The sequence below is a fragment of the Heptranchias perlo genome, chromosome 1, assembly GCF_035084215.1.
Source record: "Heptranchias perlo isolate sHepPer1 chromosome 1, sHepPer1.hap1, whole genome shotgun sequence".
Classification (NCBI taxonomy): Eukaryota; Metazoa; Chordata; class Chondrichthyes; order Hexanchiformes; family Hexanchidae; genus Heptranchias; species Heptranchias perlo.
The window spans coordinates 32,928,730-32,953,924 of NC_090325.1; the positions used below are offsets into that span (position 1 = coordinate 32,928,730).

General features: G+C 42.8%; 1 protein-coding gene across 1 annotated transcript in view; it reads right to left on the reverse strand.

The window, feature by feature from the left end:
• The window catches only part of myo5b (myosin VB), a 260,378-nt gene that overhangs the window by 96,137 nt on the left and 139,046 nt on the right, over positions 1 to 25,195 (reverse strand). The window contains exons 10-16 of the mRNA XM_067983571.1: positions 21,593 to 21,858; positions 20,054 to 20,135; positions 19,662 to 19,802; positions 18,089 to 18,211; positions 13,328 to 13,411; positions 8,126 to 8,272; positions 5,471 to 5,568 (exon numbers count right to left, since the gene is read on the reverse strand). Coding sequence (XP_067839672.1) covers positions 5,471 to 5,568; positions 8,126 to 8,272; positions 13,328 to 13,411; positions 18,089 to 18,211; positions 19,662 to 19,802; positions 20,054 to 20,135; positions 21,593 to 21,858 — 941 coding nt within the window. The remainder of the gene's footprint in view (positions 1 to 5,470; positions 5,569 to 8,125; positions 8,273 to 13,327; positions 13,412 to 18,088; positions 18,212 to 19,661; positions 19,803 to 20,053; positions 20,136 to 21,592; positions 21,859 to 25,195) is intronic.

The window sequence follows — 25,195 nt, forward strand, 5'->3', positions numbered from 1 at the left end:
TCCCCGGCCACATGCTGAACCAGACTGTTCGCAACCATTGCCTCATGTTTGACCGTGAGCTGAGATTCCTACCTCATATTCTCTCCATCACAAAGTCCGCCTACTTCCACCTCTCTAACACCACCTGCCTCCACCCGTACTTCAGCCAATTTATTGCTGGAACCCTCATCTATGTCTTTGTTACCTCCAGACTCAACTATTCAATACTCTCCTGGCCAGCCTCCATTCTCCATAAACATCAGCTCATTGAAATCTATGCTGCCTGTATCCTATCCCGTAGCAAGTCCAGCTCGTTCATCATCCCTATCTCGCTAACCTACATTAGATCCCAGCCATCCAACGCCTCATATTTAAAACTCCAGTCCCTATGTTTAAATCCCTTCATGGCCTCCCCAACCATATGTCTAAAGCCTCCTCCAGCTCTATAATCCACATCCCCCCCTGAAGCCTGTTCCTTTTAGCCTGGCCTCTTGGTGGATTCCCTCCCCACCCCACCCCCAACCCCCTCACCTCCCTTTGCCCCACAGTTCATGCCCATTTCTTCAGCCATCTGGGCTCATGCTCTGAAATTCCCTCTCTAGATCCCTCTGCCTCTCCATCTTTAAGACCCTCCTTAAAACGCCACTTAGAATCATAGAATGGTTACAGCACAGGAGGTGGCTATTCGGCCCATCGAGTCCGCGCCGGCTCTATGCACGAGCAATCCAGCGAGTCCCACTCCCCCGCCCTATCCCCGTAGCCCTGCACATTTTTTTGTTTCAAGTACTTATCCAGTTCCCTTTTGAAGGCCATGATTGAATCTGCCTCCACCATCCCCTCGGGCTTTGCATTCCAGATTCTAACCCTCACTCGCTGTGTAAAAAAGTTTGTCCTCATATCACCTTTGGCTCTTGTGCCAATCACCTTAAATCACTTCGATCAAGCCCATCTCCTTCTTTGGCTCAGCATCCTTTTTTTGACAACGCCTCTGTGAAGCGACTTGGGACTTTTTTTATGCTAAAGATGCTATATAAATGCACGTTGCTATTTTAGCAAACACTAGAGTGCCAACAACCTGTGCCATGGAGTGAAGAGATGCAGGTTTACAGTAACAATTTTTTCATACAGTGGATTACTGTGCTGTTATGGGAAGATGGACACTTGAGATTTGGGGCATAGACACAAAATGAAAATTTCAATAAGCCAGTCATTCCATTAGTCTAGAGCATCTGACTATAATGAAAGAAGAACTTTGCATTTATATGATGCCTTTCACGACCTCAGGACGCCCCAAAGCATTTCAAAGCCAATGAAGTACTTGGAGTGTAGTCACTACTGTATACAGGAAAACACCGCAGCCAATTTGCATACAACAACAATGAGATAAATGACCAGATAATTTGTTTTAGTGGTGTTGGTTGAGGAATGTAGGCCAAGACACCGAGAGCTACGATCTTTTACATCCGCCTGAGTGGGCGGACGGGGCCTTAGTTTAACGTTTCATCGGAAAGACTGCAACTTCGATCGGTACAGTACTGAGGGAGTGCTGCACTAAGTGTTGGCTTAGGTTATGTGCTTAAGTCTCAATATGGTAGAGACCGTGCTCTTTAATTTACAGGTCAGTTAATGGCATCAGCAGAGACCTGGTAGCAAGTCTGGGGCCTACCCGATTAACAACAACATTCTGCATAATTTAGTGCTCCTCACATACAAGATGATGTCTCAGAGCACTTTACAATGAGTGAGAAAGAGATATAGTGGACACCGAGCACGGGATAAGGGGAGCGAAATGGACAGGCTATTTTGGAAACCGAAGGTGTGGCCTAAGAGGAAGGTTTATGAAAGCAGCGAGGGAGGTAGTAAGGTGAAGTGAACTGGTTGGAGAATTCTAGATGGCAGAACCATGTTGGCTGTGTGAGAGACCACCAATGATGCAGCAAGGAGAAGTTCAATGTTAGAGGAGTGGAGGGTGCTCGCTGGAACGTGAGGCAGGGCGAGATACTCAAGGTACGTTGGGGTGAGATTTGAATACAAGGACAAGAATTTTGAAATCAACATGCTGCAGCAAGAGAAGCCAGTAAGCTTTGAGGGGATGGGGTAATGGAAGTGTGGAACTTAGTGCAGGTAAGGATGTGGGTCGTGTCATGTTGGAGGACTTGAAACATGTGGAGGTTGACGGGGAAGGCCAGCTATCAGCCAGAGGAAAGTGAGATTATAACAAAGTGAAGATATTTAATAACGTGTGCGTTCGCCCTCCCTCACATGTGTTATTTTTTTCCCCTCTCTCTTTCCCTTCATGGCTGTGAATCCTCAGCACAAACCTGCTAAGAATTCAGCACAGATAGGTAGTCACACTCAGAGACCACACATGTACCTATGGAAAAGAAATGACACATCAGTACAGTAAGAGGTGATCTGGTGCCTTAGCTAGGCTTCTGGCTTAATCACATTGAAGAGAGCTCTAACCTGATAGTGCTTGATGCTGACAGTGGGTTGCAGAAAATATTCCATTCTGCAATAAAAAGCATTCTATTCTACACAAATTGTCATCTCTCACCTTAGTGGATACAAAGCGCACCAATTAATATAGAAACACAATGTACCTACTCTAATACTCTCTTCCAGACTGGCCAACGCCATACAATCTACCTGCTCATTATTCCTTATGAACCTGACCAATTCACACAGCTCCTTTAATACAGCACAAAATTATTGGAGATTATTTATTAGATGAGCCATATTTACATGCCTCTCTACCCTATTACTAATCATCCTGCTGCAATGCTGTTGATCATAGTTTCTAGATTAAGCAACTGAACACATGTTCCTGCAACTGGTAAATGCTACACGTAATTGAGAAGACCCATTGTATAACAAGTGTGGATGTTAACCGTTCTCTTCAATTACAGTGTACAGGTCCATAGGTTCCATCAATTACAAATGCATATTGTTAAGAGTTTTTCTCAGTTACATGCTCATGCATTAACGGCCTCATCAATCATAATTGCCGGTGTTAATGGATCCCATCAATCATAAGTGCGTGGGTGGACAGACTTTGCCGATTACACTGTTCATATGTAGATAGTCTCATCAATTACAAATGCATATTGTAACTGGTGCTTTCGATTACAACCGCACGGTGATGCAATGAATCTCTATTATCCAACACTATAAAAAGACATGAGTTGATGAGTTGTTCTAATGGACAAAGGAAATGAACATCAAACCTAAAACTCAAGAGGTCCAAATTGGTTGAATAAGGATTGGTGTATCCCTTTAAAGATATTAACACCCATATGCAAAGTATTAGAAAGCGCACTCGATCACTTGTGTGTATGTGTCTGTCCACTATCCCATTATTGTGTGTATGTGTCTGTCCACTATCCCATTATTGTGTATGTGTCTGTCCACTATCCCATTATTGTGTATGTGTCTGTCCACTATCCCATTATGCTTCCACAACAATCAGTACAGGATCTTAAATTTGTTTCTGAAGAACTGGTTTGTATATCCCACTATAATTATGCAATAACAATGCTTAACTGTACCACATTGTGGCAAATTGGATTTTGCTTGGATTGCCTGAGCTGAATGTTTTAAACTTATAATATTTCTGTAATGCTAGGTTCAACATTGTTTCTCAACAGTAAGCCAGGAGCCTGAAAGTTTGTTTAGGCTCACAAATCATATGTTTCAAGATTTTTCTTCATGGAAAAGATTTGGGAATGAATGCTGTTTTAAAACAAAGTGAATTCATACAGGTTCAAAAAAGTGCCACAGGCTGCAGGCATTGAAGATGTGCCTTAAAGACAGATGGGCCAGTTTGTGGAATGTTGTGGCTCATACTCTTACTTCAAATGGAGACAATGAAAGTCAATTACCTCATCAAGCTATGATATTTGTATTAATTTTCAGGATAGCAGGACATGGTATCTTGAGACTCATGCCCCAAGTGGGGTGGGGAGGTGGTTTTATTGAAAAGCCTACTGATGAATCATTGAATGGAGAAAAAGTCAAAAAGGACTGCCCTCCCATTGGCTGAGAAAAGAACAAAGGGACACACAGGCAGGTAGACAGTTAGCTAAGTCTGGGCAAGAAGCATGGCCAAGTGTTACATCGAGTCTACAGCACAGAGACAGGCCATTCGGCCCAAATGGTCTATGCCAGTGTTTATGCTCCACATGAGCCTCCTCCCTGCCTACTTCATCTAACCCTATCAGCATACCTTTCTATTCCTTTCTCCCTCATGTGCTTATCTAGTTTCACCTTAAATGCATCTACGTTATTTGCCTCAACTACTCCTTGTGGTAGTGCATTCCACATTCTTACCACTCTTTGGGTAAAGAAGTTGCTCCTGAATTCCCTATTGGATTTATTAGAGGCTATCTTATTTTTATGATCTCAAGTTTTGGACTCTCCCACAAGTGGAAATATTTTCTCTACATTTACGCTATCAAATCCTTTCATTATCTTAAAGACCTCGATCAGGTCACCCCTCAGCCTTCTCTTTTATAGAGAAAAGAGCCAGAGCCTGTTTAATCTTTCCTGATAAGTATATCCTCTCAGTTCTAGTATCATCCTTGTGAATCTTTTTTGCACCTTCTCCAATGCCTTTAAATCCTTTTCATAATATGGAGACCAGAACTGTTCACAGTCCAAGTGTGGTCTAACCAAGGTTCTATACAAGTATGACATAGCTTCCCTCCATCCCTCTAAAAATGAATCCCAGTGCTTGGTTTGCCTTTTTTATGGCCTTATTAACCTGCGTCGCTACTTTTAGTGATTTTTGTATTTGTACTCCGAGGTTCTTTTGCTCCTCTACCCCATTTAGACTCATTATTCAAGCAATATGTTGCCTCCTTATTCTTCCTACCAAAGTGAGAGGTAACTCTCACATCTCAAGCCCAGAGAATGTCAGAATCAGGTAGGTCATGGAGAAAGCTCACTCTCAAACACAGATTGGTTTGTTTTCATAGCAGCAGCAGCAAGAAGCTGCCTGTGTTTTGAAAGTCTGAACCAGCTTAGCTTTGAAAGATTGAGCTGAAGAAGGTGAGCCCATATTTAGAGAGAGATAATAAGTTATATTTTTGATGTTTTCTATAATCGAGGAGCATGGGGAAATTGATTGTTCGCGCTGTGAAAACTGTATAACTTCCGTTGATATATTTTATACAATAAAGCAGCTATTGATCTGAAAGTCAGCCTTCTCTTATTAGAATGCTATTTTAGTCCATCTTCCAAACGGAGAGAATTTATGTGGCGCTGCGTGTCACATTTCAGTAAGAGTCCTCTATTACAATCTCTGGCCCATACCGTCATTCAGCTAGATATGAGGTGCACTTAGATCATACAGGACACAACGTCCTGCTTATAGGATTGACCAGTGATGCTTAACCAAAGAGAATAGAATAAAAACCCTTAAAACTGTGACATATATACATACAGTGGATTGCGGCATATTACCACCTTGGTCATTCCATACTGTACTTACGAGAATGCAAATTTCTCATCGTTTGGCTTGATGCAGCGTACATAGTGTGGTGTTGTGGCGTTCAGGGTCTCCATGAGTAGATGCAGTGAGTTACGAAACTGAAAGGAAAGAAAAAAAAAATCTTTCACAGAAGGCACATATGTGCACTTGCACACACAAAGTCAGTATCAATACCCAGATGGGGAAGGAAAGGAAGAGTGAAGTCTCTCCAACATGGTATTAGCTGCTACTTGCTGCAGCTAGCTCAACGAGGGATAATGGGGTCACTTTCACCTTCACCACTTGAGTGGTAAACTGGTGGAGCAGATTGCCTGCCTGATATAAAATCTCCCCAATTTTCATTTCCACTGAAGAAAAAAAGCAAGTTGACACCAACAGCACAGGGTTCTAACAGGGATTCCCCATCCCAACCCGTTGACTCCGTCCTGGGAAACATCAGCACTTCCTGCTGAATATAGAAAGTGGGAGCTATAGTTAAGCTCTGCTCCTAAAGCTTGCATTGGAACAGTGTAGAAGGGCAAAGTCAGAGAGGTCAGAATGAGAGTGGGGTGGAGAATTGCAGCGGCACACAACAGGGAGCTCGGGGTCACACTTACAGATAGAATGGAGGTGTTTGGCAAAGTGTTCACTCGTGCGTGCATGCGCGCGCGTTGCAGTCTCAAAGTTCTCTCATCAATTACACAATGGACATCTACCTACAGCTTGATGGGATGACCTACGCAGAGCAGGTCTCATTGTGCCAGCCACTTGCTGTTCTAGATATCCAAGTCAAATACTTACTCATTACCAATGGTTTCATCCAGACCTTCATCTGAGGGGCTTGGCCTGACTCCCCCTTCACAGAACTGTGACAGGCTGGTGTAGGAGCCCTCCCTCCCTGTAACTGCTCCCTTTTATTTGCTACAAATCCACCATACAACTTGGCTCCTGCTTGGCGTACATGTGCCAGAGGAAGCCTTTTCACTGTCTACCTAGGAGTTCTGGATACTAAAACAAAAAAGATTTGGACAGATGTCCAAGAATACAAGGGGTTGGAAGTTATGTTATAGCTGTACAGAGCTCTGGTTAGATCCCATCTGGAGTAGTACATTCAGTTCTGGGCACCACACCTCAGGAAGGATATATTGGCCTTGGAGTGGGTGCAGCACAGATTCACAAAATGATACAGAGGCTAAAAGGGTTAACTTTTGACAGGTTGCATGGACTAGGTTTGTATTCCTTTGAATATAGAAGATTAAGGGGTGATCTAATTGAGGTTTTTAAATAATTAAAGGATTTGATAGGATAGCATAAAATTACAAAGAGACATTGATAGATTAAGTGAGTGGGCAAAACTGTGGCAGATGGATTTCAATACAGGTAAGTGTGATACCATTCATTTTGGACCAAAAAAGGATAGATCAGAGTATTTTTTAAATGGTGAAAAGCCAGGAATAGTGGAGGTCAGAAGAGATTATGGGGTCCATGCACTTAGATCACTAAAATGTAGTAGTCAGGTACAAAAAGTAATCAAAAAGGCCTTTATAACTAGAGGGCTAGACTATAAAGGAGAGGAAGTTTTGCTACAGCTAGACAAAGCCCTGGTTAGACCACATCGGTAGTACTGTGTGCAGTTCTGACACCGCACCTTAGAAAGGATATACTGGCCTTGGAAGATTCACCAGAATGTTACCAGGGCTCCAAGGGTTAAATTATGCGGAGAGATCACATAAACTAGGCTTGTATTCCCTGGAATATAGAAGGTTAAGGGATTTGATTGAGGTATTTAGAATTTTGAAAGGAATTGATAAGGTAGAGAGAAACTTTTTCTGCTGGCGGGGGTGTCTAGGGCAAAAGGGACATAACCTTAAAATTAGAGTCAGGCCAGTCAGTAGAGAATTTAGGAAACACTTCTTCATGCAAAGAGTAGCAAAAGTGTGGAACTCTCACAAAAAGCAGCAGATGTTAGCTCAATTAATAATTTTAAATATGAGATAGATAGATTTTTGCTAGCCAGGGGGTATTAAGAGATATGGAGCTAAAGTGGGTAAATGGAATTAGGATACAGATCAGCCATGATCTCATTGAATGGTGGAACATCCTCGAGGGGCTGAATGGCCTATTCCTGTTCCTATAGGGAGAAAATATTTCCTCTAGTGGGGGAGTCTAAAACAAGGGGGCATAGCCTGTAAATTAGAGCTAGTCTGTACAGGGGTGATGTCAGAAAGCACTTTTTCCACACAAAGGGTAGTGGGAATCTGAAACTCTTCTTTCCCCCCCAAAAAGCTGTTCCAGCTAAGTCAATTGAAAATTTGAAGACTGAGATTGATAGATTTTTGTTAGGCAACGGTATTAAGGGTTACGGAACCAAGGAGGGTAGATGGAGTCAAGGTACAGATCAGCCATGATCTAACTGAATGGCGGAACAGGCTCTAGGGGCTGAATGGCCTACTACTGTTCCTATGTCTTGCACGCCACAAGTGTAACCTGCATTGGGGAAGACCAGCAGCATGTTTTGTATCACAGCAAGGAATCAACGCCTTCAGAAGGGGAGAAAATTGATGGAGAAAATTGGCCAGAAAAGGTTGAATTCACTTCCGTTTTACCTCATGGTTGCTGATAAAGGAAATCAGCGGATTCACTTGGGAGGGGAAAGGGACAAAATAAAACTTGTACCTGATGGCCAACGGTTTTCTTGTGCTCTTTATTTTGTGCTTTCATGGCAGGTTTGGCAGGCCGGATGTTTATTTTTGAGGTTTTCCCCCTTAGGATGGAAGTGGCAGGGTCCTTCTCATCCTGGAACAGATCGGCCACCAGCTGGTACTGAAACCAAAGGAAAAGGGGACAACAAAAAAAACTCAAAAGTTATACAGAATAGTTGAAGAGATTTTTTATCCCCACATAAAAAATCACGGTTGTCCCCCTTTCTCTCCTGGAAATACTAGCTGATGTTGGAGGTGCCACAGCTGCTGACAACCCTTCAAGCCTCTCGCCCCAATTAACCATTTTTCACATCGGAGTCTACACAATGAGTGTCAACGGAAGGTTGGGAGTGGGGGGAGGTAGTGAAGGCGCCACTGTCAAGCCCAATTCTGTCCTCACCCAACATCCACACAAGTTCACTTTCTACCAGCGGTGACCAGATAGCGATACAGCACAGGAAACCTGACTGATCTCTTTTTCCCCCAGGGATACCAAGTCCAATTGTATTACCGCTAGAAACAGGCCATGGGTCGATACTGAGACCTTCTTGATCAGTACCACACCATGCAGTGCATTTATTCACTAAGCCTTTGGAGGAAGCTGGGCCGAATTTTTCTTCCTCAATTCAGCAAAGCCAGAATAACAAAGCAGAGTATGTGTGTGTTTTTGGGAGGGGTGCATTTCTCCAACTGAACTCAGCTAGAAGTACGGAAAATCTGCGATTCACTTCACCTGCTGCCACTTACCCTCACAATTCCATTCACAATCAATGCAGTGCTGAATGAATAATGCTTTGTCTCTGCTGAAGTGAAAGGGTGAATGTGTTATACTACCTTCCCGCAGAGACCTCAATATATAAACACGCTCTCTGTTTAAATGCCAACTCTTCATTTTCTTTTTTAAAAAAAACAGGAGCCATTATTTGAGACTGATGTGTGCTGATACAGAAGGAAAACTCTTGACAAGTGGCTCGTGGGAAATCAGTTCACTAATGCAGAGTGGCCAACTGACAGAATAGGTTATTGAACCAGCTGCCAGCAGCTGATAAAAACCGTAGAAAAAAAAATGATAGATTAATTTAACTCTGTTGACAAGCTTTACATCAAACTTTCAGCTAAAAAATAAAATGGTTCTCAAGGAATGAGCCTAAAAGGAATTCATCCGTATCTTTAACATTTTTTTTCCCCAAAGTGAACACTTTTCACTGCTGTATTATTAAGGTATCATGCATTGAATACCTGTTGCTTTTTCTCCACAGGGTTATCGTACGTTATTTATAGCTGGCCCACCACGACCTGAAGTAATTACTTTTCAACAATAAATTGAAGAGAATACAAAAGACCCACAAATCAATGCCTGAGTGGTTATATGCATCCCCTGGTGTGGTACTGAGCCATATAGATTTGGAAGATCCAAAATTTGATTCCTGGTCCGTGCTAAGATTGACCTCAGATGGGCAGCAAATGAATGCAGTGCCCATGGGCTAGGGAGGGGGGGGTGGAAATCAGCCGCTCAGGTTCCCACTCCTGACTGCCATCTAGTTAGCTGTCCTGAAAAGTGCACGAGTGTGGATATGCGGGTGAAAACAGAATCAAAACTGGCTGTCATGCAGCCCCCCCAACAAATGATCAAATAGCCTACCAGCACTCACCGTCCAGGCATCCACATGATCATTCAGGTGAGATACTGGAGGGTCGCTGGTGCCTATGGAACCATACCCCACGGGTCAGTCATGGAGTAAACACGGGGAATGTTTCTCAGGAAATAAAACATCGAGAAAGCTCAACACACACAAAAAAAAAAGCTTTATGCCATGTAACTACCAGTATAAGTACTGCCGGCCATCATTAACACCTACAGTGTGACTGAGAGTACCCAGGCTCTAGAATCAGGCCAAGAACACACCATAATTCATCCACTGCGTCATGGAGCGAGGCTGAAATTATTAATTTACAATAAATTGGACAATTGATCTCCAAAGTGGGAAAACAATTATCTCCATCCGTGACATCAATAAGCAACTTCCATGGGTTTTCTTGGGTTACTAAAATACACTGTAAAATTGATTTTTCAGCAGGGGCTGGAATGCTGATGTCTGCTCCAAAAGCAGATGATTGGCAGCTATGCATAATATCGGAGTTGATCAGGATCTAAGGCCACCTCTCCAGTGGTTTTCATCAACCTGGAAGCAATTCAGAAATTGCCCATTTGGATCATTAACATTTAAACAGAGGAGTCAAATTTATAGTTGACCCAATCCACGTTTGAGACTGTAAACAAGGAACAAGGAATTTAAATCATGAGAACAGTTTAAAGAATTTGGTTCTCTTCAGGAAAGGAGGCTTCAAGTTGCCCCAATAGAACTTTCCAAGATTATGAATGGAATTGACAAAATTGATCAATACAAATTGTTCACTAATGGATGTAAAATACCCAAGGACACAAGGTAAAAATGGGCAAATAAGAAGGAAAGTTAGGTGGAACTATTTTCCTATCCACTAGCCTAAACATCCACCCCCTCCACCACTGGCTGCAGGGAGTACATTCGACAGAGTGCAGTGTAAATTCACTGGCTATATTGCAACAAACCCAATCAACAATCATGTTAATCAAATAAAAGCATTGAAAAACTATCTATACTTTGAACATGACAAATATATTTAAACAAGTATATTACATTGCAGGAAGGACTTCAGTGATTTGGGGGGAAACTGCCCAAGGGAAAATGTCTCTGGGACATACATGCAATAGAAGCCAATATCTGGAAATTTATATCATGAAAGTATTGAGAAACATGAATGTATTTTTATTCATGTTCTGCCTCTCTCCCCCATCCAGTTTGTATTGACATTTGAACCCTTTTTTTTATTCGTTCCTGAGATGTAGGCGTCGCTGGCAAGGCCGGCATTTATTGCCCATCCCTAATTGCCCTTGAGAAGGTGGTGGTGAGCCGCCTTCTTGAACCACTGCAGTCCATGTGGTGACGGTTCTCCCACAGTGCTGTTAGGAAGGGAGTTCCAGGATTTTGACCCAGCGACGATGAAGGAACAGCGATATATTTCCAAGTCGGGATGGTGTGTGACTTGGAGGGGAACGTGCAGGTGGTGTTGTTCCCATGTGCCTGCGGCCCTTGGTAGAGGTCGAGAGTTTGGGAGGTGCTGTCAGAGAAGCCTTGGTGAGTTGCTGCAGTGCATCCTGTGCATGGTGGTGCACACTGCAGCCACGGCGCGCTGGTGGTGAAGGGAGTGAATGTTTAGGGTGGTGGATGGGGTGCCAATCAAGCGGGCTGCTTTGTCCTGGATGGTGTGGAGCTTCTCGAGTGTTGTTGGAGCTGCACTCATCCAAGCAAGAGGAGAGTATTCCATCACACTCCTGACTTGTGCCTTGTAGATGGTGGAAAGGCTTTGGGGAGTCAGGAGGTGAGTCACTCACCGCAAAATACCCAGCCTCTGAACTGCTCTTGTAGCCGCAGTATTTATGTGGCTGGTCCAGTTAAATTTCTGGTCAATGGTGACCCCCAGGATGTTGATGGTGGGGGATTTGGTGATGGTAATGCCGTTGAATGTCAACGGGAGGTGGTTAGACTCTCTCATGTTGGAGATGGTCATTGCTTGGCACTTGTCTGATGCGAATGTTTCTGTCCCCCTCTACATACCCTGTTACATTGCAAATCTGTGAGAAAATCAAACGAACACTTATTCTGCAGTGCTAGCATAACATCAAACAGAATTGAAGGACAAAGATATAACATTAAGGAAGTCAATGAAATTGATGTGTATATATATTTTTAGATGCAAAAGAAAATGTGTGGCAGCAATGCGTATTGTGGATATCTGTCACTTTTCCTCTTGAATATCTCAATTTGTTGTCCTTATTGGTTAATTATGTATTCTATGTGCTTTCCTGCTTTTCAATTGATTATTTTCTACTTTCATTATCCGATCAATCATATCACAGAAAATCTTTCCTCCCCCCCCCACCGAAAAAGAACTTGCCCAAATCAAATTGCTGACAATAAGTCAGTGTCTTCAAGATACAGATCACACCCATCTGATTATATATACACTAAAAATTTAACATAATAAACACATGAAAAATTAAATAATTTATTTAGCACCTCATTACTTTTCAACCACCATGTCAGAGCACTTTGCATACAATATATTACACATTTGAAAGGCAGTAACTGGTGTTACGTAGGTAAACACAGCTGCCATTTTGTGCACATCAAAATCTCACAAATAGCAATGAGTTCAATGACTGGTTAATCTGTTTTTTTTTTAATGCAGTCTAGAAACTGTACTGAGTGCTTAGCCCACATGCATCAAGAAAAGATGTTAATCTCTGCCTCTGGTGACAGCTTTTACATTTGTCACCAAGGTTAGTTTAGTGCTGGTAGATATTAGTGCAAACCAGAGAGAAAAAAAATTGTAAACTGCTCTATACTTTTCTCAGTGTTTTCACTCCTATGCAAATGGGAGGCCAGGCTATCCATTCATCCAGAATCCAATTTCACCTATCAATAGTGTCTAAAATTCTCATTACGAGAGTAGGAGTTAGCAGCAAGACACAGAGGCCCCTACCCAGTCAGAAACTCCAGTCCCAGGATCCACCAGACTCCCATTTAAAAAACAAACAGCTGTTCCTACTGGAAAGTGCACATGTGTAGCAACAAATGAGAACAGAGTCAGGTTCTGTTATCATGCTCCAATGGTGGAAAAGCACATATAGACAATTGCTGTCCAGGTTCAAACATGAAAAAGTACCACCTAAGTTAAGTTCAGGAAGGGCATCCATGGAACTATTGAGCGTTTTCAGGAGAGGAAGGAAGAAAATAGGATTGAGTAAAAATTTTTAAATAGGTGGAAGTTATTGCAGGACAGAAACTTCCGCAGCTGCCGTGAGGCAAAATTCAGCAGTTAATTCATAACGCTGAGCATTGAAAACGTGACGCATCTGAGAAATAAATGTTTCCCCCGGAGCATTGGATTTTCCTGGATTGTGAATTTCTAAGAGGTATTCCTGGCTGTGGGATTATAATCATGGAAGGAATTTGGGTTAGTTGGAACTCCATGACTGGAACAAGCTGGGAACATGCCTAATCCGGAGCAGACATGCACCGGGCTTGGGTTACAATGCAGGTGTGAAGTAAATGCCCTCTGAGCTGTGCCGTACCTTGCTGGCCTTCAGTATGTTGATCTGCTCTTCGTATACTGTGTCTCGGTTTTTCTCCAGGAACCCGTCGCACTGGTACTCCACCTGCAGAAGAGAACAGCAGCCACGTTCTGTTAGCAGGCTATATCCATCAGAAACACACTTACATAAACACACTTGCATAAGTATGTGCTTTAAGGGTTAATTTATCATAAACACCGAGGAGATATCAGTGAGGGGAATTAAAAAAAAACGCAATGGCTTGGTTAGTAAATGCTCTGCCGGTGTAGAACTGAGCCATGCACTGCAGGAAGATCGACACTTGTGTCATTCAGTGACTCCGACTGGAAGTATGAGGTGAGGATCGGGGTCAGCCATGATGCTTTTCACAGTCAAATAGTCTGCCATGCCGACCGTGAGGGCTCAGACATAGAGAGGAAGCAGAGGCCTACCAATGCCCAAGGAATTGTACCAAACATGGGTTGCTGCCTAAGGGCAGGTAAACAAACTAGAAAGATGTAAAAATATTGGGAAAAAAAAGCACATGCCAGGCATGTATGTGTGTGCGTATATATATATATATATATATATACACACACACATACTTATGTTACAGAGTCAATGAATCCTGGAAATCTGTCACTAATCAACAGATAATGCGCAGATGTAAACTGGCTGGTTTTCTCTCCACACACATCCCCTCAAAAATTCTCCCCATCGCCACTGAAAACACTGAGTCATGCTGGAGTATGGTAAGAACGTAAGTAATAGGAGCAGGAGTGGGGCATACGGCCCCTCGAGCCTGCTTCCCCATTCAATCAGATCATGGCTGATCTTCGACCTCAATTCCACTTTCCCACCCGATCCTCATATCCCTTGATTCCCTTAGAGTTATAGAACAAAGAGATCTAGGAGTACAGGTTCATAGCTCCTTGAAAGTGGAGTCACAGGTGGATAGGGTGGTGAAGAAGGCATTCGGCATGCTTGGTTTCATTGGTCAGAACACTGAATACAGGAGTTGGGATGTCTTGTTGAAGTTGTACAAGACATTAGTAAGGCCACATTTGAAATACTATGTACAGTTCTGGTCACCCTATTATAGAAAGGATATTATTAAACTAGAAAGAGTGCAGAAAAGATTTACTAGGATGCTACCGGGACTTGATGGTTTGACTTATAGGGAGAGGTTAGATCGACTGGGACTTTTTTCCCTGGAGAGTAGGAGGTTAAGGGGTGATCTTATAGAAGTCTATAAAATAATGAGGGGCATAGATAAGGTCGATAGTCAAAATCTTTTCCCAAAGGTAGGGGAGTCTATAACGAGGGGACATAGATTTAAGGTGAGAGGGGAGAGATACAAAAGGGTCCAGAGGGGCAATTTTTTCACTCAAAGGGTGGTGAGTGTCTGGAACGAGCTGCCAGAGGCAGTAGTAGAGGCGGGTACAATTTTGTCTTTTAAAAAGCATTTGGACAGTTACATGGGTAAGATGGGTATAGAGGGATATGGGCCAAGTGCAGGCAATTGGGACTAGCTTAGTGGTATAAACTGGGCGACATGGACATGTTGGGCCGAAGGGCCTGTTTCCATGTTGTAACTTCTATGATAATCTATCTATCTCAGCCTTGAATAAATTCAATGACTCAGCATCCACAGCCCTCTAGGGTAGAGAATTCCAAAGTTTCACAACCCTCTGCATGAAGAAATTCCTCATCTCACCCCTTATCCTGCAACTATACCCCCTAGTTCTAGACTCTCCAGCCAGGGGAAACAATCTCTCAGCATCTACCCCGTTAAGCCCCCTCAGAATCTTATATGTTTCAATGAGATCACCTCTCATTCTTCTAAACTCCAGAGAGTATAGGCCCATTCTACTCAACCTCTCATCCCAGGAATTAATCTAGTGAACCTTTGTTGCACCGCCTCTAAAGGCAAGTATATCCTTCCTTAGATAAGGAGACCAAAACTGTATACAGTACTCCAGGTGAGATCTCACTAAAGCCCTGTACAATTGCAGCAAGATTTCCTCACTCTTGTACTCCAACCCCCTTGCAACAAAGGCCAACATGCCATTTGCTTTCCTAATTGCCTGCTGTACCTACATGTGAACTTTTTGTGTTTCTTGTACGAGGACACCCAAGTGTCTCTGAACACCAACATTTAATAGATTCTCACCATTTAAAAAATATTCTGCTTTTCTATTCTTCCTATCAAAGTAAATAACCTCACATTTCCCCACATTATACTCCATCTGCCACCTTTTTGCACACTCACTTAATCCCTTTACACATGCACTTGGCATCAGGTGCCATAACTGATTCCTTCCCTCCCTAGTTCAGGATGCAATGAGGCTAATTGTAGCACACTTACTTATATCCCAATATAATTGATCGAGATTGAACCTAGACCCACTTAAATGTGCAGAACTATATATGACCTTCATCATGCAAAAATATGACCTTCATCATGAGAAAATTGTGTCATCTGCTTTGTTTACTCAAACAGAACCTGACAAAGTCTTGATCAATATAGATTAGTTTTGTATGCGAAGTGCATTTACCAACTGAGTAATTAGGGAAGTAATAGTGAGTACTTTTCGAAACAGTAGTTATTCAATAATTTGTCAACATTTTTCAAAAATTTGGACTAACAGCTCATCACTCTTTGTTTTGTCATTGGGGGAATTGTCTGTGAAAAGTCAGAAACTCGTGTTAACTTCCCCAATGAGAAACCACGTAGATCAAACATTATTCCAAGATTAAAGTTGGAATACTCTTACTGGTGATTAAGGATAAGCAGAAATTCTGAACCATTACTGAGCTGAATTGGGCCGGATTGGCTTAATTTACTGAACAACTGAATTTGGAGGTGCCCATCTCCTTAAAAAAAAAACTTTCAATAAATGGATAAAATATCCCTTGCCACCACCATGTCTAATGTCACAGTTGGAACCATAATGGCAAGAGGTAACTTTTTCCCCTAATTGTAAGTGGAGTGCTTGGCATCCAATAACCATGTGGCATATATTTTTTTAATTTATCCTTCATAGTCTGATTAACTTGGAAAACTGTAAATAAAAGAATGTTGCATGAATCTATGTATTGTGTAAATTCAGTTCTATAATATTCTACTTCAGAAGACTTTGAATCAGGTTTCTATTAGTTGTGGACTTGAATTATATTTTTCTCCCATAAGCAAACATCCACTGTGGTCCCATCTGCCACAGCTAGGTGGCACTCTCATTGCTTGCTGGGGAGCAAATGGCGCTGATGAGTCCAATTATTTTGCAGCTCGACGATCTGCAAGCCTTTAGGCACTTATGGTTTGAAAGCATTTTGGAGTCCCAGCCCTCGTCAGCATTTGCTGACAAAAATCCACATGGACCAGGTCAATCTCTGCTTAATCTACTCGTACCCAAGTCTTGCTGCTATTTGAAATGATCCCAGCAGTTGCATAGTGTGGGCAGGGATTCTTGCTAAAGCAGTAATTCCTACAGTATGCAGCAGTCATGATCACTTCAAGGACTCAGGTCGGATCAGTGTTGTGAGGGGAAATAGATGACAATGAAGGGGAGAGAAAAGGGAGCAATGTACCAGGAAATGAAAGCATGAGGGAAGGGGAGGGAAATGTATGAAATAAGAGAAGGAAAGAGACAGAAGCTGGAAGTGGTGCTTTGGGGTGCTGGAGCAAGGAGAGTGCCAGCAATAACGGGGACGGGAAAAAAAGAGTACTAACAAGAACTAGGGAAGGGGGTGGGGGGGGAAAACAATGCCAACTTGAATGGGAGAGGTAGAGAAGTGCCAGCTTGAACTAGATTAGAGAAGAAGCCACATTGAATTAAGAGTGTAGAACAAGAAGAGTGTCAACTTGAACAAGAAGTGAAGAAGAGTGCCAGGTAGTACTGGCTGGGGGTGGGGGGGCGGGGAGAAAGAGGAAGAAGAACACCAGTATGAGCTGGGAAAGTTGAAGGAGGAGGAAGTGTCTCTGTGAACTGGATACAGAGGGGTTTAGAGTGCCTCTAATAACGAACAGTGGAAGGGGTCCTGGATGTGGGAAGAGAGCCAGTTGAAGAAACTTTTAAGGTCTGGTTCATCTGTTGACAATCCAATTGTCACTTGTTACCTCTTATTTTGTTTAAGATTAAAAATCTAATGTAAATGTTCAAATCAGATCAGCCATGATCTTATTGAATGGCGGAGCAGGCTCGAGGGGCCGATTGGCCTACTCCTGCTCCTATTTCTTATGTTCTTATGTTCTTAAAATTTTCTTGGGGGACCACTTAGAAAGGCGCCACCAATTTTATGCCTTAAACATTTGGATTTCTCCTTTAGGTTTTAATGTATTTATGTTTTCTTTTTAAACTCCAATATAAGTGAAGGAATGTTGGGTATATTTACTCTTAAGTGTAATTGTTGGTTTTGACATGACATATAGGCTTACAGTTACCCACTTGAACTGTCAACTTTTGAGGAGATGGGTCAGTTTTTTGCATGCTGTTGGTCAGCCTTTGTTAGTTTTCTAGTTGGCACGTTTGCAGTTTTCTTGCTCCTAGGCAACATAGCTAAGGAGGCTGGGGGGAAGGGGAGGTAAGAACATAGGAATTAAGTGTCTAATCATGATGCCCCAGGCATCACGAGTGTGGGGCAAACTTGATGGGCCAGCTGGTCTTTTTCTGCCTCAGGAATCTCTTAAGCTAAGGACTCTGAAAGGAAAGCAAACAAGTTTGCTGGGTATGTATGGATATAAACCACAGCAAGTGGAATAATCACAACGTCATTACTTACCTTATCTGCAAAATGTATAACAACAAAAGCCATGTTCGACATTCGGGGTTTCTGGAAGTGCAGGCTGTTTGAATGGCGGTCATATAACTTCTGGGCCCAGCTCTGGTCTGTCCCTTTTGGCATCTGAAAGGAGGCATGAAACCAATTTGATATCACAGGAAAAAGCGCTTTTTTTTTTAAGTGGCACTGGCTTTTTGATACAGCATTCAGCAAAATAATTTTAGTATGTTCACATCACAGCAGAACCTATTACTATAACAAAAATGATGCACTGGTCCCCCCTCTTTTCCAAATAAAGGTCTGTTAAAACATTTTTATTCCACGAATATAGCAAAGCTGGTGTTCCTCTTCCTTCCTTGTCCCAATGCAAGTCAAGCGGTGAGCTTTAGACAAGTGCCTGACTTGACCGTGGCTGACCCTGACTGTTCTCCCAGGTTTAACTGTTTTAAATATTTTGGGTGAGCGCCCGAGAACGCATGCTTCAAACCCGAAATATTTCCCTCGGGAGCTTCGTGAGCATGACAGGGCTTCCGCAGGAAATGCAAAGGGGGTGGAGACTCAGTATATTGAGTCCCTGTCCCTTTTTCCTCTGCTTAACGCTCTAGAAACTGGTCCACACAGGACATTAGACTGAGTAATATTGGGGCCAGCTTTTCGTTAAAATCTGCCTGTCAGAGTTTCTCAACTGAACCAGGTTGTACATTAGAATAAAAAAATTCAAGTTACATCAAGTCTACAGCATAGAAACAAGCCATTTGACACAACTGGTTTATGCCGGCGTTTATGCTCCACACGAGCCTCCTCCCTCCCTACTTCATCTAATCCTATCAACACACCCTTCTATTCCTTTCTCCCTCATGTGTTTATCTATCTTCCCTTTAAATGCATCTATGATAAAGAGAGCATTTTTAAGAAGAATAGATTTAAAATCATCTTGTCTTTTTAACAAATATAAATAGGGATTATCGAGACAGCTAATGGCAACAGTCCCACTTTTTTGGTCAAATTAATTTCTGCTTCTTTTCCCCAACTGGGCTCTCCTTCATCCCCAGCATCACTTGTCATCCATGGCAGAGAGGCTGGACGATCTGCTCCCAGACCTCCAACAATGCCCTCTGTAACCAGGCAATAAGGACATGCTTAAGACTGCCTCATGAGAGACTTTCCCTTCCTCGGTGTCGATGAGTTCCAGGCCTCTCCGCTTGACAATCCCTTACAGTCGAGATTGGGAGCTCAGCAGTGAAGGAGATTGATAAATGTCCCACCCACTTGGTGCTCCAGTGAGCTGTGTAGGTCACTAAATTTCCAAATTGTTTTTGTAAAATCACATCATGGTTATCTTTAATATGCTCCAGTTACTCTCCTGCAACCCAACCTGCCTGCCTCTTGTCCAACCTAAATACGTGCCAATTTCTGCTCTCACAGAGGCAGGGCCATCTCAGCCTCCCGACATGAGAAACTCATCTATTCTTACAATAAAATCAGAGGGAAACTCATCATCTGGTTGCTGTTCCTCAGCTAAAAATAAATAATAAATGCCGGACTGTGGTGAAATTTACAATAATGTCTCCACCTTGCATTCTTCGTCCAACAGGTCTAAGATGCCCAATTTAGCCTCAATAAGGTCAATGCAAGGTTGGTTGTCAGAGAAGTCAATGAGAGTCCATGGTATTTCTTCCTTCATGTATTCCTCCTGCTCCAGTTTGAAGACATGCTGAAAAACATTGAAAACACTCAACAAACAGAGACACTACGGTTATACTCAAAAGATACCAGTTACTGGATATCTATTTAAAAAGGGAATGTTTGTTCAGCCACTATTTAAAGGGGAACTTCAGAGTCAAAGCAAATACAAACACCAGGTAAACCTGATGCTCTTAGAATCGAACGTCATCATTAATTAAAACAAGGGTTTGAGGAACCTATTGTGAATGGGTAAGACCATTATCAGTTCAGTGGTCTCACCAGGTTAAATTGTTGCTGCAATTTTTCATTGGCATAGTTGATGCAAAACTGTTCAAAACTGTTGATTTCAAATGTTTCAAACCTGCAATAAATAGAAAAAAGGCGACATCACCTTTCTACACATAAATCAAATTGATTTTAGTTTTACTCCATATAATTGCATTTCTTACACATTGAGTTATTAAAGGCAATAGCGAAATGGTACAGCCGAACTGAAACAAAGCAACACAGCATAGCAGGAATGTAATGGAACCAGGGAGTAACCTAAACAATGCTACTAGCCTGTAGCACTGGGATATTGGCAGTGGGCACCTTGGTAACATCCAGGACCCAAAATTGAGATTCAGAGTTCCAATATGATGTGCCACAGAATGCTAAAGCCAGGGTTGAGGCTATAATATCAATCTCAGCCATGCTACTGGTCAGGTGCTTCTGCACGAGATGACAAAATCTGGCAGGAAAGCTGCCCTTCTACTGCACCTCAGAAACTGACCACTGAACACCACATTTTGAAAATCTGGTATCTGCTCTTCAGCTTGCCTCAGCATGTACAGGTTATTCGATGTAGGCAGACACCAGAGGGTGGGGGGGGGGGGGGTGGGGGGGGTGGAGGGTTGTGAATGAAAAATACATATACAAACATAACAGTTCCTCTGATGGTGTGGTGGATAATGCACCACTCAAGTGTCGTATTGAGTCATACAGACCAGGAACTTCCAAGGTTTATACCTAGTCAACGCTGACTGGCAGTCCGCCAGCCGCGAGCGCCTCAACATGTCTGGAAAAACAGTGTGGGAGAAAAAAATATTAGCCAAGTCCTCAATGCTGTTTGTTTTTCAGTGGCCCTTGAATTACAAATGTGTACTTGTCAGACAATAAAATGATCAGGCTTGGCTGTGATTTCAAAACAGCCACTGTCCAGTCTCACACGAAGAATGGTCAGAGAGAACAGGGAAGAAAATTGGACAAAGAGGAGTGCAGTGGTTTAGGCAGTCCTTTCAACCTCTGGGATATGGGCTTTAATCTGATGACTGATGAGATGAAAGTCCACCTCTGTCTGCATTTAAAAGTCCTAAATGAAATGGGTTTGCAACTATCTCAATTAGGTTTCTGGCCTGGAGCACAAAACTGGCACCAAATTGGAAATGTTACTCAGAGAGGCCACAAGATGGCTGTTGTGGGAAATGATAAACATGGCACTGTTGCAGCAGGTGGTGCTCCTCTGAAGTTGGGGCTGAGCACATCGTTAGAGCAGAGCAGAGGGACCTACTTCTGCAGATAACCATGCTGCACTCTTACCTTGGAATGCTTGAATGTGGGTACCCAAGATGGAAAAGTGTTCCATCTCCAACCCAGTGTCCCTCACCTTGACGAGCACAAAATTCACAAAAAAACAGTTGTTTGTGTAAGAAAAAAAGAAAAAGAATTGTCTTGTCACATTTGCTATTCATTAAATCAATTGATCAAACAACACTAAGGGTCCCAGTTTGAAAAGGCAGTTGTAGTTATACTTTGTGCAAACCCCTCTCCATTCTGTACCCGTAAATATCCAGCACTCCAATGAATGAGTGCTGTTTGCTGGTCGTGTACAGTGATTTGTTGATGTGATCCACGATCCAGTTGAAGAGCTGGGCGTAGATGTGCTTGGCCAGAGCATTCCTGGCATTGATGGCACTCTGCTTCGACATGGTCTTGACATAGGTCTCCGACGTTGTGACAAGCTTGCGGTGACACAGCCAGTGCTCCATCTGATCGTGCTCAACTCCCAGTAAATCACAGAAGTAGTTCAAGTGCTCATCTTTCTTCTGAAAGCACAGAAATCAATAAGTAACAGGTTGGAAGCACAGCACAATTGCTATCAGTCTATTAAATTTCTCAAAGCTCTGTTACTCACTTAGCCAGTGAAGTGCATATTAGGAGTTGACTGAAATAAAATGGAGTCATTGGGCGAAACTTTTGACTTTAGCTTGAGCGGAAAAGGGGTGGTAGCTGATTGTCCACTTGTTATACACCCTGTCCCATTTTCCTTTCCACTGGGTGGGCCGTATAATGAGCAGCCGATCCGCTACTGCCCATTTTACGCACAGGTTGAAGTTGGAAGTTCCAGCGATTGGGAGCTGTAACAATACCACAAAATCTACAAATATCTTCCCAGCTACCCACTGTCAAGGCTTACACATGTATAATAGCCATTGGAGCAAAGTACCCAGCAGTGCCAATGGAACCTTATTCCAGCAAGGAATCAGCAGTTTAAGAAGAGGGGAGGAGAGAAAATTAATGAGAAAAAGAGATTGGGAGTACTGGGTAATGTAATTGATTGGACACTAGCCTTACACCTCTGGGACCAGTTGGTACTTTGTCAAAGTAGCTATTATTGTGTACGCCTTGACAGTGAGCATTGGTGAACTCTCCAAACACAGTGGAGTAACAAGCTGAGCCTGATCCGTGCCTCTAGTCTGTTCACACATAAGCATGTCCAGAAGGGTCACTGGCCAGTGATCACGAGCAGAAACTGTGGCCAATTTTTCTGGGACTTTAAAAATTCCAAATGGATGACATGAAAGTTAGCACTGTATACTCTCTTCTGTCTACAGGAAATTAGTTTAGGCAGCTTCAATCCAGTTCCTGGTGCCCCCAAATCAGACTATTTTTGGAAGTCGAACTCAAAGAAACCGCAGGACGGCTGGTGTGAGAAATGAAAAAAAAGTCACATGGGTGCAGTCGGGGAGACGTCTCTGAGCTTGGAGGGAGGCACATTGTTGGGGCAGAGTAGAGGGAGCTTTACTCTGAATCTAACTACAGTACTAGAGCTGACTCCAGGGGATATGGACACTGGGTGCCTGAAAAGTGCTCCATTCCCTCACCTTGATGGACAGAAAAACCACAAAAATTATGATCGTCGTATTCAAACATCAGATCGACACCTGCTGACGATATTACTTTTAAGCCTAAAGCTTCTCTGTACCTGACTCAATACAAGAATTCCAATGCAACACCCATTTGCTCTAATTGTACAAAATCCTGATTCCCAAGGATAACGTGAAAATATTTTTAAAAATCCTCTTGTAAAATATTCCTCAATTATTTGTCCTTTTTAAAATGTCCATTGCCAGACTTCACTGAGCTGCAGCTGATCAGTTCTGTGTAACATCCAATTATACTAAATGCTTGGTACTGCTTATATAGATTGGATTGCCATGTGAACAATTATACAGAATGCTAGGCAGACATTTGCCAAGAAACTATTTTTTTTGTGGAGTTGATTAAAATCCTGAACTAAGCAGAATCTTTCCAGACAAAATTACTTAGCAGAAGTTAACTGCACTGACGGAACTTGCTTCAATTCATGTTGGCCCTGCTGGTTTAATTTCAGTAAGACTTCAGCAGCAGAAACATATACAGCAGTAATCCAATGCTTTCCCTCTACTGATATTGTGCGGCATGAAATGTCGTCGATTTTGATTATGGGGGAAGAAATTTTCTCTTTCTGCCCTCGAGTTTTCTCTCCACCTCCCCCCGAAAATGACGGTTCATGTTGGGGTATGACTTCTGGCAGGCCTCTGATGTCTCACAAGAAAGCCACCATCATGCATGCTTGGGTGGCGAATACTGGCTGACTACTTGAGCATGGTGGGCTCACAGTTGAGCTGATCCTGTCCTCACTTCGTCCTCAACAGCATGCAGTGAATAGTGTTCAGGACAGGAATCCTGCCCACCCACCCAAGTGCTGGGATGCTGAACCCAATTTCAGCACCTCTACTGCTGAGGTCAGCTAACTCAGCACAGAACGGAACTTTGGACTTTGTTAGTATGTATGGCTCAGTATCATACTAGATGGCACATCACTCAGTTAATGCATGGGGTGGAGCCTCAGAGGAGGGATGTATCACTTAATGAGTGTTTTTGAATGTTAAATAGGATGAAATCAAAAGAAGTTATATTCTTAATCATTAATGTTTGTTGCTCATTGTGATTCAATCATTTAAGAACAAACCAGCTGCATTCACTGAAGCTCTAGTACAGGGTGCTATCGAGTAATGGGATCTAAGTGTGATTCCCCCACTTCACTGAGTTTCTGAACCTTAGTGTACGGCAATGTCAAATGGAGCCAAGTATCTCCTCACAGAGAGGGAGGAAAAAACATCAGGGAAAGGGGGGGGGGGGTAGGGGCAGGGAAGAGAAAGAGAATCAACACCCAGAAACCAGATCAAGAGTGGCATAGGCAGAAGCCTGGTTACCCACCCACCCGTTTGGCTGTAGGAGATGAGTATCTTGGGACAGTGGGGCACAACATTATGCAACATGATCCTTTCAGATACAGCAGGATTGAACCAATCAAGGGATGGAGAAACACAACAACTATCTCGGATTTATGCTGGGCTGTATATACATCATTCCACAGGAGAAAGAGTACTGGCCTCAAAACAATGTGCGATCTAGTTCACCAGACCTCTCCTTGCCAAGGATCAATAAACTGTGACTGCTGTTGACAGCAACACAAGGGTATTTCCTCAATATAGAGTGACTAATACTATATAATGGTATACACAGCTATTTTCTTGTGGGTTAAAAATTAATAAAAATTAACTTCTATTCCTATAGTAATGTCACATGATGCCATATACCTTCATTAAATCCTATCCACACCTGTCACAGAAATTTTAGTACAGAAGGACACCATTGTCCCATTGCCTGTGTTAGTTCTACATTGGAGCTATCTAATTTAATCTCATCGCCACCTTTTGCTGATGATTTCACGCTACCTTCAGATCACATTCCCTCACTGACTCCAGTTCTCTTGCAGTGCAGTGGCTGAATCTTGATCTTTTCCATGCCCTCCAATAAGACACCATAACTGGCCACAGCATGGCCTGGCTGGTGTGGGGGCGGAAATCAGCCAAAGTTTCATTGTCCAATCGCTATCCCGTGACCTTTGCTGGAAGGGTGAATACGTGTGGTTATTGAGTGTGGACAGGATGTTCTTGGCTGTGGTACCTTGCCGACATTCAGTCCAGGCTCACACGTGAAGAATGGACACTTGAACGAGTTAAGAGGACTGCTGGTGCCTGTGAGACTATAACTAATTATAAGTCAACACCTTCAGGAGGGTAGAGATGTAAATAGGGAAAAAATGACAAGAAA